The sequence below is a fragment of the Anarrhichthys ocellatus genome, unplaced genomic scaffold (genome assembly GCF_004355925.1).
Source record: "Anarrhichthys ocellatus isolate YVR2014 unplaced genomic scaffold, GSC_Weel_1.0 scaffold38, whole genome shotgun sequence".
In the NCBI taxonomy this organism is placed as follows: Eukaryota; Metazoa; Chordata; class Actinopteri; order Perciformes; family Anarhichadidae; genus Anarrhichthys; species Anarrhichthys ocellatus.
The window spans coordinates 349,643-363,645 of NW_022280068.1; the positions used below are offsets into that span (position 1 = coordinate 349,643).

At 43.0% G+C, this 14,003-nt stretch overlaps 1 protein-coding gene across 1 annotated transcript in view; it reads right to left on the reverse strand.

The window, feature by feature from the left end:
* Positions 1 to 1,258: 1,258 nt before the first annotated feature.
* Positions 1,259 to 14,003, reverse strand: part of neurl1aa (neuralized E3 ubiquitin protein ligase 1Aa) — a 41,709-nt gene continuing 28,964 nt past the window's right edge. Inside the window, exons 5-6 of the mRNA XM_031867097.1 lie at positions 5,155 to 5,304; positions 1,259 to 4,214 (exon numbers count right to left, since the gene is read on the reverse strand). Of these exons, the coding sequence (XP_031722957.1) occupies positions 3,976 to 4,214; positions 5,155 to 5,304 (389 nt within the window). The 3' untranslated portion in view covers positions 1,259 to 3,975. The remainder of the gene's footprint in view (positions 4,215 to 5,154; positions 5,305 to 14,003) is intronic.

Consider the following 14,003-nt stretch of genomic DNA (forward strand, 5'->3'; position numbering starts at 1 on the left):
GACACATCTACCTCTAAATAGACCTGCACGTTACAAAGTCAATATGTACGTTGACATTGAGTCTCCAAACGGAATTCTTTTAAGATGGGCACTTTTTATACGGCAGAACCAGTACGATTGGTTGACAACATTGAACGATGACGACTCAGATGAACAATGACATGAAATAGATACTCTGGTCTGGATTGTTCTTTTCCTGAGATTATCACTCATTGTATTCATCTCCCTTAGCCTCTTCTTTGATATGGACATGTCACGAGTCGGTCTATTACAGATGGATGTCTATCGAGGAGCTCTGAAAAGACATCTGGTTGAGGTGCCTGAAGAATTTGTAGTGCAGTCAATTTGGTTGGAGCACATCTACAGTTTAGGGTGCAGGTATGTCCACTGATCTCCTAATCCCCTACCAGTCACTGTAAAGCCCCCCCCCCCCCCCCCCCGCAGCTGTGGCTGGGACAGAGGCCGCAGCACATGATGTAACAGAGGGCAGGGCGGCCCCCCCACACCACTCAACATTGTGTTTCACACAGACCTCAAAGTGCACGGCTGGCTACATCCGTTTCAGGCCAACTCACATTCTGCCTTCTTTAGGCGCCGGTGTCAAAGGTCAAGTGCATACAAACACGATCAACACTCCATTTAGGATGTCCGTTGTTAAACCAGCAAAGAAGAAATACCATGGAACATAACGTGAAGTGGAGGCAATGTAGCAACTGTTTGAAGCGAATGCTAACACAGTCTCATAAGTACAGTTATACATGAGATAAGAGACACAAAGAAAGACTCACTACTTCTGTTAAAGAAAGTAATGTGGTGTTAACAGTTCACTCTTGACCTTTGCATCAGTAGTTGACAAAACAATCTTCGCTCAAGGTCCACTTACTGGCTTCGTTCTTCATCAGCAGATGGAGTTTGTCACTTGTCATGGAACGGTGTGGGTGTAGAGTGGGTGAGAGCACTGTGTTAAAGGCTCAATGTTTATAAAATCCATCTGATTAAGTCATCAAATATATATCTGAGCTTGTGCAAATACACTAAACGACCGCTAGCTAGCATGTAGTCACGACAACTTGAAGGGGATTGCCTGATTGTCAGTGTTGTGTCCACAGCTTGTCGCACTGCCCCAAAGTAGTAGAAAAGATCAATCCCCTGACAGGGAATATCATACATGTATCTGCGTCAGTGTGTTATTTCCCTTATGAACAAACTGTGCACATCTGAGCTCTCACCGAGTGAAACACGAGATCAACACAGCTCAAACACATCTGGAAAGTTTATTCACCACAATCATCCGACTCGCACTGAACAGCGTTCAGGAACAAATACGTGATGTTTCAAAAGAAAAAGAAAATACAGGTTTGTAAAGTACTTCAGCAGTTGAGTCTATATATAGATCTAGATCTATATCTATATATCTAGATATATAGATATGGTTCCAGTCTACACCAACACTGACAGCGGTCCACTCGGATGCTCGTCTACTGTTGGTCCCCATGTTCACACAGAGTGAACAGATTACTCAGGCATTACAAAAAGTACTCTAAACGTGCTGCTGTGTGATTGGCCGCACACAAAGAGAAAGCAAACACTTAGTCCACACGTCGGTGATGGACAAATAAATAGTACAATGACAGGATCAGCTACATTCAAGGAGCCTGCGGAGTATTCTGGATGCAAACAAATAATACAAAATAAAAATACCTTCAGTAAAAAGGTATGTATATGTATACTGATGAAAATCTTCAGCCAAATGGTTTTTGGCTTGGTGTGTGTGTTTATCAATTCATATGGTCCAGAAATTTATAGATGTACATTTTTAAAAAGTCCAGGACTTCCATTTATGTGATGTGAAAACAAAACAAAATAACCAATGATTCAATTTGGTCGGAGTGTCAAAAGAAAACATGCCGTGGTTGAGTCTCAGAGAGCAACGCTGGCCTAAACATGAACAATATTACAATCAGTAGCTTTATAAAGTGACATTTATCATGACCATTCAGAGATGGCTTCCAGACCCAATAATGACAAGAAATATACTTAAAGAATGGGTAGTAGGGCTCCCTAACACAGGTTAATACACAAGAAGATCAATTACCAAAAAAGAGCTCACAAAATTCAAGAGTTTATATGTTGCACCACAAAGCAACGGGCTTTTGATTGTGTACTGCAATATGTCTTATTGCTGCACGGTACGAGAAACTCTATATTCTCACTAGTAGAGAACAAGAATGTAAAAACAGGAAAACAAATCTTAGAATCATGATTATCAATAAGGAGGAAACTTGAAAACAAACAAACAGACAAAACATTTTTTTCTTTGTTTTTTTGTTTCAAATCAAGCACACTGATAAAAATCATTAATCTCTCTAAATACATAAGTTAACATTCAAAATGTGAATTAACACTTCAAGCAGTAGCGTAATCAAAGTGTAATGTGGGAGGAGGGATGTGTGAAACATCACTGACAGCATTCGCCCAGAGCGGGCAGCTGGCAAATAGCATAGCAGCAAAGGTTTGAGCCCCGTGTGTAACTATCTACAGAAGGAAGTAGAGTGTCATTGAAAAAAAGACAACCGTCTCTCAGCGCGGGCTCTCCTGTGATAAGCTATGGCTTACTGCTGAGTTGCTGTCTATGAAGGTGAAATCTCTGGGGGACGTATCAAGACATTTTGTAGTGGAATCAGGGGATAGGAATCACACAAATATTCAAAATATGAAGGGATTTTTGCTGCTGGTGAAAGGCCTGTCACAAAGGTCATCAAACATTTTATATATGTTTGATGACCTTTGGAAATATTGGAAATGTTGTGAATTTATGTTACAAAAATATTTCTTTTAGATGTGTGTGCTTTGTTTCTCCTCTGAGTGAACCTTTTGTGCCACACAACAGCATTATTTGGTAATGTGTCAACGGCAGGACACATCCACATGAGCCTCCTCTGGTTTAAGGCAGGAGGCTGTGCTGCATCTGTGGTGGCTTCTGATACCATGGCAACGATCCTTTGACTCCTGCGTTGTCATGGGAACTATTTCAGAGCACCTGTCCATTCGTCATGAGCGCTCACAGTGTGTTAGGCGTGATGTAGGTAAAGTTTGGGAGGATAGTAAAAAGATTGTTGGCCCTGAGGAGAATCCAAAATCACTTCCTGTTTCCTGTCATAGATTCAGAGCTGCTGAGTCTGCTGGACGCAGGTTTGTGGATTGTTTGAACCGATGAATGTCTTTACCCTAACTTTTCTGAGAGGATGATGCTGATTTCAGTGCAACATACCACATTGCAGAGCAAGCTGCTAGCTAGCACGACGATATAGCTACCACCGACATTTGCAATAGAACTACCATAAAGGTACATTATATTATACGAGTACAAGAGGTGTTACAATCCTAATTTATATACTCAGTTCCGCCTTCCACCTCTACGCACATCACTCACTGATAATCACCACGACAGTCACAGAGATCCACCACGTCATCGCTCCAGACTGAATGCTCAGTAACACACAGACACAAGTTGTGACGTACTGAGGTGAAAACCTGTCAGAACTAAGTCAGAGCTTCAGTCGTCCTCAGAGAGAATGGTTATCAACACATTCAGCCCCAAAGTGACTCGTTTGCTTCGGTGCAAACTGGGGGTGACAGTCCCTAAAAACATGGCTCAACAAATGAAATCATTTTTGGAATTGTTTCAGTTCTTCAGTCCTCTCGTTCACAGTCTTCCAATGATCCCAGCAGAGAGCAAACGCTTCTGGTTAGAAGAAAGTTCTCAGTGGAACCTCCGACCTCTTCATATGCCGCCTCTGCAGGGACAAGAGACCTTTCCAGCCAGGCAATACCGACTTTGGAAAAGGTCATGCGAGCGAACAAAACAATTCTGTGAATAAACCAAATTTAAAGTCCCAGAGTTCATATTTCCTGAACTTCGACACGTCTTCCCCTGATCTTGCTGTTCTGAGGGAGTCCGTCTGTCCGTCCCCTTTACGTGCTGCGGTAGGTTTTGATGATGTCTTTGATCTGCCTTCTGCAGATGGGACAGCAGGCATTGGACATCTTCTTGAGTTTGAGGCCACAGCTGTAGCACAGACACATGTGTCCACAGGCGTAGATGACCGTGTCCACGGGGTTCTCGTAACAGATGGAGCACTCGTCGGACCAAGCGCGGCCCGTTGGAAATGTCGGTGACTTGGGGAGGCTGACTGGTGAATTTGGGGTTGTTCCTGTGGAGAAATTGGAATTAAATCTTTTTATCTCAGCCACAGAAAAGCAGTATGTTTTTTATGAAATGAGTAAATCTATCACGAGTAGAGAGAAACATTTGTCACGTAAAATAAGTCTGTTTGTTACGTAACAGAACTAAAATAATGGGTGTCATATGGGACATGAACAGTCTCCTGCGTTAGTTTAACCCGTCCAGCCTCATCTCCCACCAACCCACCTTTATCTTTCTCTCTTTATACAGCGTCAGTGGCTCTGAGCGTCTAATACCGACGCTGATGGCTTTACATTAGAGTTAGTTCAGACGAGTTTGGGTTAGAGAACATGTTGACCAATCAGACCTTTGCAAGCAGGCTTAACGTCTTCTTTCATGGTTAGCTAGCCTCCTAGCTAAGTCAACTTACAGAATTAATAACTTTTAAATGGAAATATTTCTTTGTTGCTCCTCGCAACCGTGGGTGCAGCTAACGTGTCCACTTTTAGGACATGTCAGCTGCACCACTTGCTACTAGCCTTCACCAGTCAGAAGCAAGAGATGTATCCAACTCACCAGCATATTTTGTCAGTGGATTTCAGTACACTTTTAGTACATTTAAGATCCAAAACACCTCCCTCTATCCAGCAAGTAATGAGCTCACACGAAAACGGCATCCAGCTAAGTTAATGAAGTGAAACTAAATGGCAGCTTCTCATGTGTGGGACGTTTTCATCAGGTTTATGTCTGGCACTATGTAAACAAACGGGTTGCATCAGGTCCATTTACATAACCAAACACGTCCCTATACCTCCAGCTGCAGCTGCAGCAGCAGTGGGACCATGAAGTGCTGGCTATTGTTCCTAACATCTGCTCACTGTCCCATAATGGTTTCCACTACGCCCCCCTGTGGTGTGATTGATGCTGAGCTTCTGCAGAGGCATCTCCTCATATCCGGGTGTACCTACCCCCTGCTGAGCTGCAGTACGCAGCGGAGCACAGGCCTCCGTTCAGCACCAGATCAGAGCTGCCACTGCCCAGGGCGCTGGGAGTGTGTGGAGAGGAGGAGGGCGAGCTGGGGTTCGACGAGGTCCGCGGATCCCCGAGGTGAGTGGAACCTAGTCCGAGCAGATTAAAGGAGGGGATTAGAGGTTTGATTTGATCCGAACGCCAATTACTTTATTCAGTAACCAGCTGTCATGAATCTATAGTGGAAATTGCCTGAGTGACATTACTGGAGATTGATAGAATATTGTATTAGTCAGAATATAATCTGAATGCAGGCTGACCGACATGGTGACAGGATGTAACAACAACAAATAGCACAGAGAAGGAAATGAACACTGTAAGCCAAATAAGAAGAACACATCCATGGAGTGCTCTCAAAGCAGGTTAATCATGACTTCTTATAATGAAAGTGTCATATAAAGTGACATAAAGGCACAACTCATTACAGCTAATAGGTCTTCTCGGAGACGCCTGCTCTTTTTATTGTTTTTCTTTTGTTTCTCATTTGGTCGACAATAAAATACAAACAATGAACCAGAGCACAATCAACTTGTTTTCATTATCCAGGTGTTACATTTAAAGTCACGAGAGAACAGTGAGAGCACTCCAATTTGTGAGAGCAGTCTTTTTTTTTTTCAGTGTGCACATATTTATCACTCCTCTGCCTTTTTTAGAGAGTGTATTTTAAAGCAGTCCTCCAGTCTTTCCGCATTCTGCCTCGACACGACGGTCGGGGAAACAAATGGGAATTCCGTGAACACATGTTGAAATGCCTGTGATGCCTGGAAACACAGGTCAGGCATGACAGACGGCATTCAAAGTCATTGACTAACACAAGTTGAACGTGTGACCTTGGAGCTGCACTAATCAATATTTACATGTTAGGAACGGATGAAAGGACTATGTGCAGTGTGTAAGGGGCCGTAAACTGATTTGTTTCAGGCAGCCAGCAAATGAATAGTTGGTTCAGCAGATGAAACGCTGGATGCTTCTCTCAGTGGTTGGGAGACCAAAACAGAGCTGAAAGTGGAGTAAATGTTAGACTACAAATTTGTCAGGTGGCCAGAAACATTTGAATGCTAAGGTGTCTCTTTGCTAACACATTAGTCATATTCCTCGGTTCCAAAGTGGTTGAAAAAAAAGGAATTAATGCAGCTTTAAAATTTCCATTTTGCCCAAAAGGACAGTATCATCAGGGACATGCAACATTGTGGTGCTTTATACAAATAATAGAATACAGCAGTAGGTGTTTCCTGAGGGCAATGCCTAATGTCACTGATCTTGTGGAATGCTCTGTCATCTGAAATAACTTTTCATAGTTTACCATCACAGGTAGGCCAGCCACACCAAAATACCCAACAAATTTAAATGCACCTGAGCTTTCTGGCAAAGCAAGCATGTAATCGCCAACTAAGAATTCCCATCAAATGCTGTGCTGCGTCTCAGCGTAGCTGCAGATTACTTTAATTACCTTCCCTGAAGCTTGCTGTCAAAAAAATAGCACACTAACAACGGCATCAGAAGTCAGCTGCTGTGTGCTCATTAGATATTTAATCATCCTATTTCAGGACCTGCTTTGTTTCTAAGAAGCATCGCTCCACTGTGGTGAAGCGTACTGAGGAGCATTTCATGTGTGAATGTCACCATCAACACTGACCAGTAACATCACGACGAATGTCCCATCTGCACCAGCGGTGATCAATACAACTGATGCCCGGGGCCAGGGGCCAATTTCTCTACAGGGCCAAACAATAACAGAGTCACTCGGATTTAGAGCAAATCGATCATCTACAGCAGTGGTTCCCAAACCTTTTCTGTCAAGCCCCCCTTTGATGATATAGGAACATTGTAAGCCCCCCCCCACCGCACCCCACCCACCCCAAACTCTAAAAGAAATAGCAATAATAAAATCCATTTCCAAAAAGATTGGACTTTAGATTGCTTTCAAGTAGTGCTTTCAGACATATTAATTGCATTACATTCTTCAATATATTTTCAAGTAAAATTAACTTCAAATGTTAAAAACTTTTCCCCATTTAACAGGTTTTTCAAACTGAATTAGTGTGCAAGAAAATAAAGAATCCTACATATAGAATAATGACCAAAGACAAGAGGTTACTCAGTGCTTTCTCTGCATAGATCACATTCTTATGCATAGGCACATTCCTATTACTACATAGAAATTGCTTTCTGACGTATTCATTTGTAAATAAAATTAATTTAATTATTTTAAGTGCAAACAACGTATATTTCCCCACATTTAGCAGCAGGTTCTCTCTAACACGAAAATAACACATCCAGCAATGATTGATGTGGATTTACTTTGTTGTGATTGCTTTCAATAAAAGCTTTTTGTGACATACAGATGCAGCTTTTACAGAGTGACTCTGCTGGGCATGACAGTTTTCCAATTTCTTTTTTTGAACTCAAGGTGCTTGTTTACATGTTCGAGGGTGGTGGGTTTCCAAGTGTCTTTTTAATGTAGTGGGCTTCATACTGTCTGCCGCCAGTATTTTAGGACACACAACACACCGGGGTCTCTCTTCTTGGCCGACCATAGTGCTTGTAAAGCACAGGGACAGATACGCCTCCTTATATTTTCTTGCTTTTACCTTTTTTTGTGCCGGTAAGATATCTTGCTGAATGAGGAAACGTTGAGTTGGCTTGATTGTCAATTGTTTCCGACACAGACTCCATGCTATTTTAGCCTCTTGAGGCCTTAAAGGTCCACTACAAAAGGAGATCTAAGCAGCTAGAGAAAGGCTGTGAGTGTTGATCAGTAAATCACTGTGCCACTCTACAAGGTGCTACTCCACTCCTCATGTTGCGCCTCTCATCGGATTACTTGAGCCTGATCACCCTGCAGCCCTGTAGCATGAGCGGTTCCCCACTGGAGCCGAGTCCTCTTTCTCTCCCATCCCTCCCTCCCTTTCTTTGTCCATCTCTCCCTGTTAATCCCCCTGGCAGGCAAGCAACTGCCATCCAGGGCAGCTGAGGCAGGATCTGTTCTGCCCAGCCCTGATCCCGCCACTACATCAAACCGACCTGTGTGAACAGCTGCCCGTCTGAGGCCACATCTCTGCTGCTAACTACTTCAGCAATGCTTCCAGCTTTAGCATCTATGGGAGGTATGCAGAGTATGTGATGAGGGAGGTGGGTGGCGATGCAGGGTGGAGGACGGTGGAGGGCTTGGGGCTTAGCATACGTGTGTGTCGTAGGATCGCAGCCTTCAGGCTTGTGTGAGCCACAGCTTTGGGTCCTTTTTTACAATACAACCTGAAGGGAGGGAAGGGGTTACATGTATAGACTTAACATGCACCAGAAAGAACGAAAAGAGAGGAAGGATCCTTGCAAATGTTTGAGTTGGTCATGCTGTATCCTCAAAGCGTTTCACGATGGGTGACTCTTGTTCTGAGGTATCGGGACAAATGTGGCTCAGCTCTGTTGCGTGCACGTGTTCAGATCGGATGAGAGGACAGCAGCTCTGAGAGTAGCACTTTAAGGTCATGGCTTCCCCTGCTGCACGAAATGTTAATAGTCTCTTCTGTCCGCGGTGGAGATATTATCTTCAAAGACAAAAGAGCTGTTTTGGAGGGAGGACCCGGTCGTACATCTCTGAGCTGTTCACTTTAATAGGTGCAGTGAGGAGAGTGTGTTTGCTTCCATACTCATGTATTAACGCTTGTTTACATGGAGGAATGCATGCGGTATGCCTAGAAAGATGTCTCTGAAATGTAAAATGACATGCACCCCACACTTTTCAGTGATTTAGCGAATATTTATGTTCTATGTCAAGAGTGATGCATGTACTGTAGATGCTGCGGCCGGTAGCTTCCATGAGTTTCAACACAATTTTGTCTTAATTTGTTTTTACTACTGGAGCACTCAGAACGGATCGGATTCATTCGTGGGGAGCGGACCTTGAGGCGGCCACCCAGCCAGACCTGCTGCACCAAACGTGAGTCGAGAGGGAGGAGAGATGGAAGCTAAGCTAACCCAGCTAGCATCTGAGGCTACACCTCAACCCCAGTCTGCTCCTGGTTAATGTCCAGTCACATGAAAATACAATCTAACCAACAGGAGGTCTGGGACTGTTGAACCCAGACTTCATCTCTCCTGATATCAAACTCTGCACTCTGAAGGAATATACAATATGAAATAAACTGAAATAAACAGCTTCAATGTATCAGGCCAAGAGGAACACACGACTCGAGGATGTAAAAGCACTGCAAACTGCTCCGGCACAAAAACTGATTAAATGTCTGTCATTATTTATTGTTAGTATTCTTCCAGGAAGATGCTGCTGAACATCAGTCACAGATAAGGCAGTAAAGGACAGAAGCAAATGCAGTATTCGTTTATCATAAAGTTAACGGGTAGGGTAAACTTTCAAACGGCAGGTCCAGTCATTTAGTTTTTATTTCCCAGTGGTGTTCCTTTAAGCATTCAAATCTGAGCATTTACATTTTGGTCAAAGTTCATATGTTTAAGTGACAAAATGCTGTTTTCCCCAGCCCTTCTAAAGCTAACCTAGGTTTCTGCATGATGATGTTGCTACATTTATACTATACATATCCCTGTCCATAGTCGGAGTGTTTAGAGAGCTGCAGGGATGACACATGTCGGCTGACAGGAAGTCATCACTGGTTCCCAAACAGCCAATGAGATTCTTCCATTGGATTTTGGACTATTGTAGAAAATAATCTCTGTGGCAAACAAATGTTTATGATTCTTAAAGGTTTTGTTCAGGAACATTATCATGTTCTAGTGAGGACGTTTAGCCGTCTCATTTAGACACTTTAGGACATGTAAAAGCTGCTAAACTCACCAGAGGGGCATTTACTGACCTATTTAATATCGTAAAAGTAAACATTTAAATCTCTTCAGCTTGTGGTCAACACAGACCTTATTTTAAACATCTAACCAAAAACACATTCAGAAAACACATCGACTTTGAGAGAACAGGACGTGTAAACATGCTGACTCATGCCTGTAGAACTCGATTACCTACAGTAACTAAAATGGACAATTATTCGAGTAGCCCACAGTGCTATATGATCAGGTTTCACTTTATTATAGATGACTAGTGAGCCTGTTACCGTGTGCATGTAGTTGAGCCTGTGTGAACGCCCGTATGTATGCCTGCACGGGTACATGTGTGACAACTGAGGGGGTAGAAACAAAGAGGTGGGGGGCACCAAAATGACCAAAATGATAAAAAAAAACAAGTTAATTTGAAAGAGAAGACAAGACACCAGCAAAGATGACAGAAGTTGAGAAGAGGAGGAGAGAGGAGCGAGGCAGCCGCGGTGTACGAGGATGTGGGCGGTGAGACGTTTCACTTGAGCATGAATGCGCTGACATTTTAATGGAATCTATAATACATGTGAAGTGGGTCACTGCATGGGTGTTCTACTTCCACACCACAAGGCACAAGGTCCCTTCAATGTCTGTCTCTCAAAGTTTGACTGTCAGCTGGTCTGCTTGCAGCTTCCTTTGGCATAATCACACTACTGCGAGATATTTGGAAAATAGAGACTGTGTGGCATGCAGTCAGTGAGCTGGTGTATCCCGGTGGGTGAAACTATAAGTGACATGTCTTTGCATGGAGGGCTTAGAAACCACAGATTCAGACTGAAACACCCACGTATAAAGGTGCAGCATAGTACCCTATGTATCCAGCTAAAGGTCGGCTTGTTGCTCAGAGTACAGCTGAGGCTGAGTCACGGTGCATTTTCTGAGCTTAAATTCTGACAATATAGCACAGAATTGAATTTGTTCTGCACATGGTTTATGAGGCACAAAGATACACACTATGCATGTGTCCTAACGTATACATTTCATTATACTGAGACGCGTATATTGAACAGAATAGTTTAAACTTCAAATAGATTTAAAACAGAAACCAGAATTTGTATTCACAATGATAAAGTAAGTATTACCTCCAGAACCATTGCTGCTAATAGAACTACTGCACTATTGATCTCATCCACCATCATTACCCTGTCCGAGCACTCTTGGCTGACCCGAGCTAGCCTGATGCATCTGTTTGAGTATGTTCCTATTAGAAATGTCCATTACTTCATGCTTTGTTAGAAGTGAGAGGCCTCTGTGATGACTGCTCTATCTTGCCATCCTGAAAGCAGAAGTCCACTGGGAGAGCCAAGATGTCAAATTTAACATCCCTCACTCCCGAGTCGAAGGCATGGCTCTCATTCAGCTTCACTGAAAGCTAAATTGCTCCCCAGTCAACATAAAGCAATAGATCAAGAGCTGCAAGAGCCAGATAAGAGATGCCTCCTAATTCAAAGCAGCTGGAAAGTGATGAAAAATGATTCACCCCTCAGTGGGAATTCTTAGATCTGCTCTGATAAGGAGATGTGCCTCCGACCATTGTTCTGCTTTTCCTGTGTTGTTGTGCTGCCAACGCTCTCTGCACAGAAAACAAACAGGCAGTCTGTTATGGACAGATGCAGAGCAAAAATGTAATTTAACAGTAAAGCAGGTGATCTCTCTGTGAGATAACACAGGATCTAGACATTTAGGGGTTTTTTTTGCAACAGAAAAGAAGGCAAGGTTTGGTTTTGAAGGTAAAGAGAAGATGAAACATAAAAACTGAATTGCTGATTGCGGAGCTGCCCCTCCAAGAAAGTTTACTGGTTTGTCAACATAAAACTTTCAAAAATCTGCAGCCTCTCACACTGCTCCACTGAAAGTCATTGGACCTAACCGGAACATACCACCTACCCAGGTAAGTAAAGGGTGAGCTGAGATGTCTAAGTGACATCTCACTCTGTCTGTGGACACCCATCCATAGCAATGAGAAGACCAAATATCAAAGAATATTGTTTCCTGCAGAACTAGCTCACCTGTCCTCCTACATCTTAACAGAGCCCAGCCCCTCCCTGCTGAGAGGATAGAATGAGACCAACCTGTTAACACTGTCCTTGATTGATCAGCGGATCAGCTAATCCACCACAACATCCCAGACAGAACAACAACCCACGAAGCAGAGCAACTGGAGTCATTTACACACCTTAAAAGGGAAAATGTAGCACAAAATGTAGGATCAAGCAGACACAAACACAATCCTCATGTTGGGGAACTGTGTTTTTTTGGCATTTGCTGAGTTGATCCCTCTACACATCACAGCTACCGTATAATGAAGCTCACCGTCATTTGTATTGACATGGTTGTCACAGTCACTTTGCTGTCAGTTGTTGTTAAGTGGGTCAGGCTAACAGAGAGCAACATTAGCCCTTAGTGAACACAGCGAATGTCCTTGTACAACATGCAAAGATCCAGATTTGGAATAGGGCACCACGATATGAGGAGAATATAGCGTCGCTGAATATCACAATACTGATATTACTGGTGTTAAATAAACTGATATTAAGTTAAAATATACTGCCAAAATACAACAAATTGCTTGTTGAACTAAAAGAAAGAAAGGAAATTATTTCCAGCATTGAACTAATTGAACATTGAACTGAACACAAAAGGCCCCAATAAAAAAAGGATTTGATGTTTACATTATAAAGTGCAATTTTCTCTTTCAACTATCTCATAAAATCCCAATATCGCATTTTTTCAGCATACCGGTTTTTGAACATTTGAACACATCATGATAAGGTTATAATGTAGCTTCGCTCAATATGTGACTTTTACTGGATAGAACTTGAACGCATATTAATGTTACTCAATGCGACCTCCGAACGTTATGTAGCCATGCAGGACACGTGCTGCTAACAGCTAACTGCTATCAGCTAACGTTAGCTAGCTCTCCATCTGCAGATTTCAAAACAGATTTGTTGTTCACAATGTAGCATTATCTGGGACATTTTTATTTCGTCCCCCGGGGAAGGACGGGACGCTGTTAGTCTCGAGCCCTGGACCCCGTAGAACAAGTATGGTCACGTTTTCAGAATTTTTGTATCGACTTGTTACCAAAGTATTGGTTCTCGTGACATCCCTACTCTAGAGTTTAACATCCTTCCACTGGTGTTTCAAGACTTTTGACAAGAGAAAGGTTTGAGATTGTCTTCAGCGTCTGTCTCTCTTGCATGTCTAGCGAACGCTAATGTTGTTCCTCTCTAATCTCTTTTTAACCTTTGCTTTCCTTTTCCGCTGCTGTCACTGAAGAATTGCAGGATGTATTTATAGATGCCTCTTCCTCCACAGACAAACACGCGAGACACCTTTGCAGTTTTGTGCCTCTTAAGAGCTGCGTTAATGGAAAGACAGCATCCACAGCTGATCCACACTTTGTATTATATGTGTGCCGTTTTACTGTCAACCCTTTGCTATTACTGGGTGAATAGCTTGTTGTTCAAAATGATCATTTTAAGAATGTCTCGTATGCATGCATGTAATCAATTTGTGTGGCAGTTTAGCTTAAATAAAGACTTTCTTTGGCAGATGTGGGAACAAATGTCATTTAGAATGTCATTCACAGCATGTGAATGGCCCCCCACACACACACACATCTCGTGGGAAGGCAATATGCTTGGCACACCACTGACAGGCAAAGTGTCCACCCGCTGAGACATCTTGTCGGCCCCCCGCAGCCTCTCTCCACCTCTGTTCACACTTCTTGTTTCTCATCTTCGCGGGTCGTGACAGAACATCCACTTTTCTCTCTGATCCTCTGAATGTGTGTGGACGCTTCCTGTCTGTAAATATTTTGACCCCTTGGTGCCGGTCATGACCCCCGGCAGTAATTTCCAAAACGGGGAGACGTGGTTGGTTTGCCCCGATTGACATACTGTCAGAGTGATCAACACTTAGCACAAATAGATTTTCAACCCCA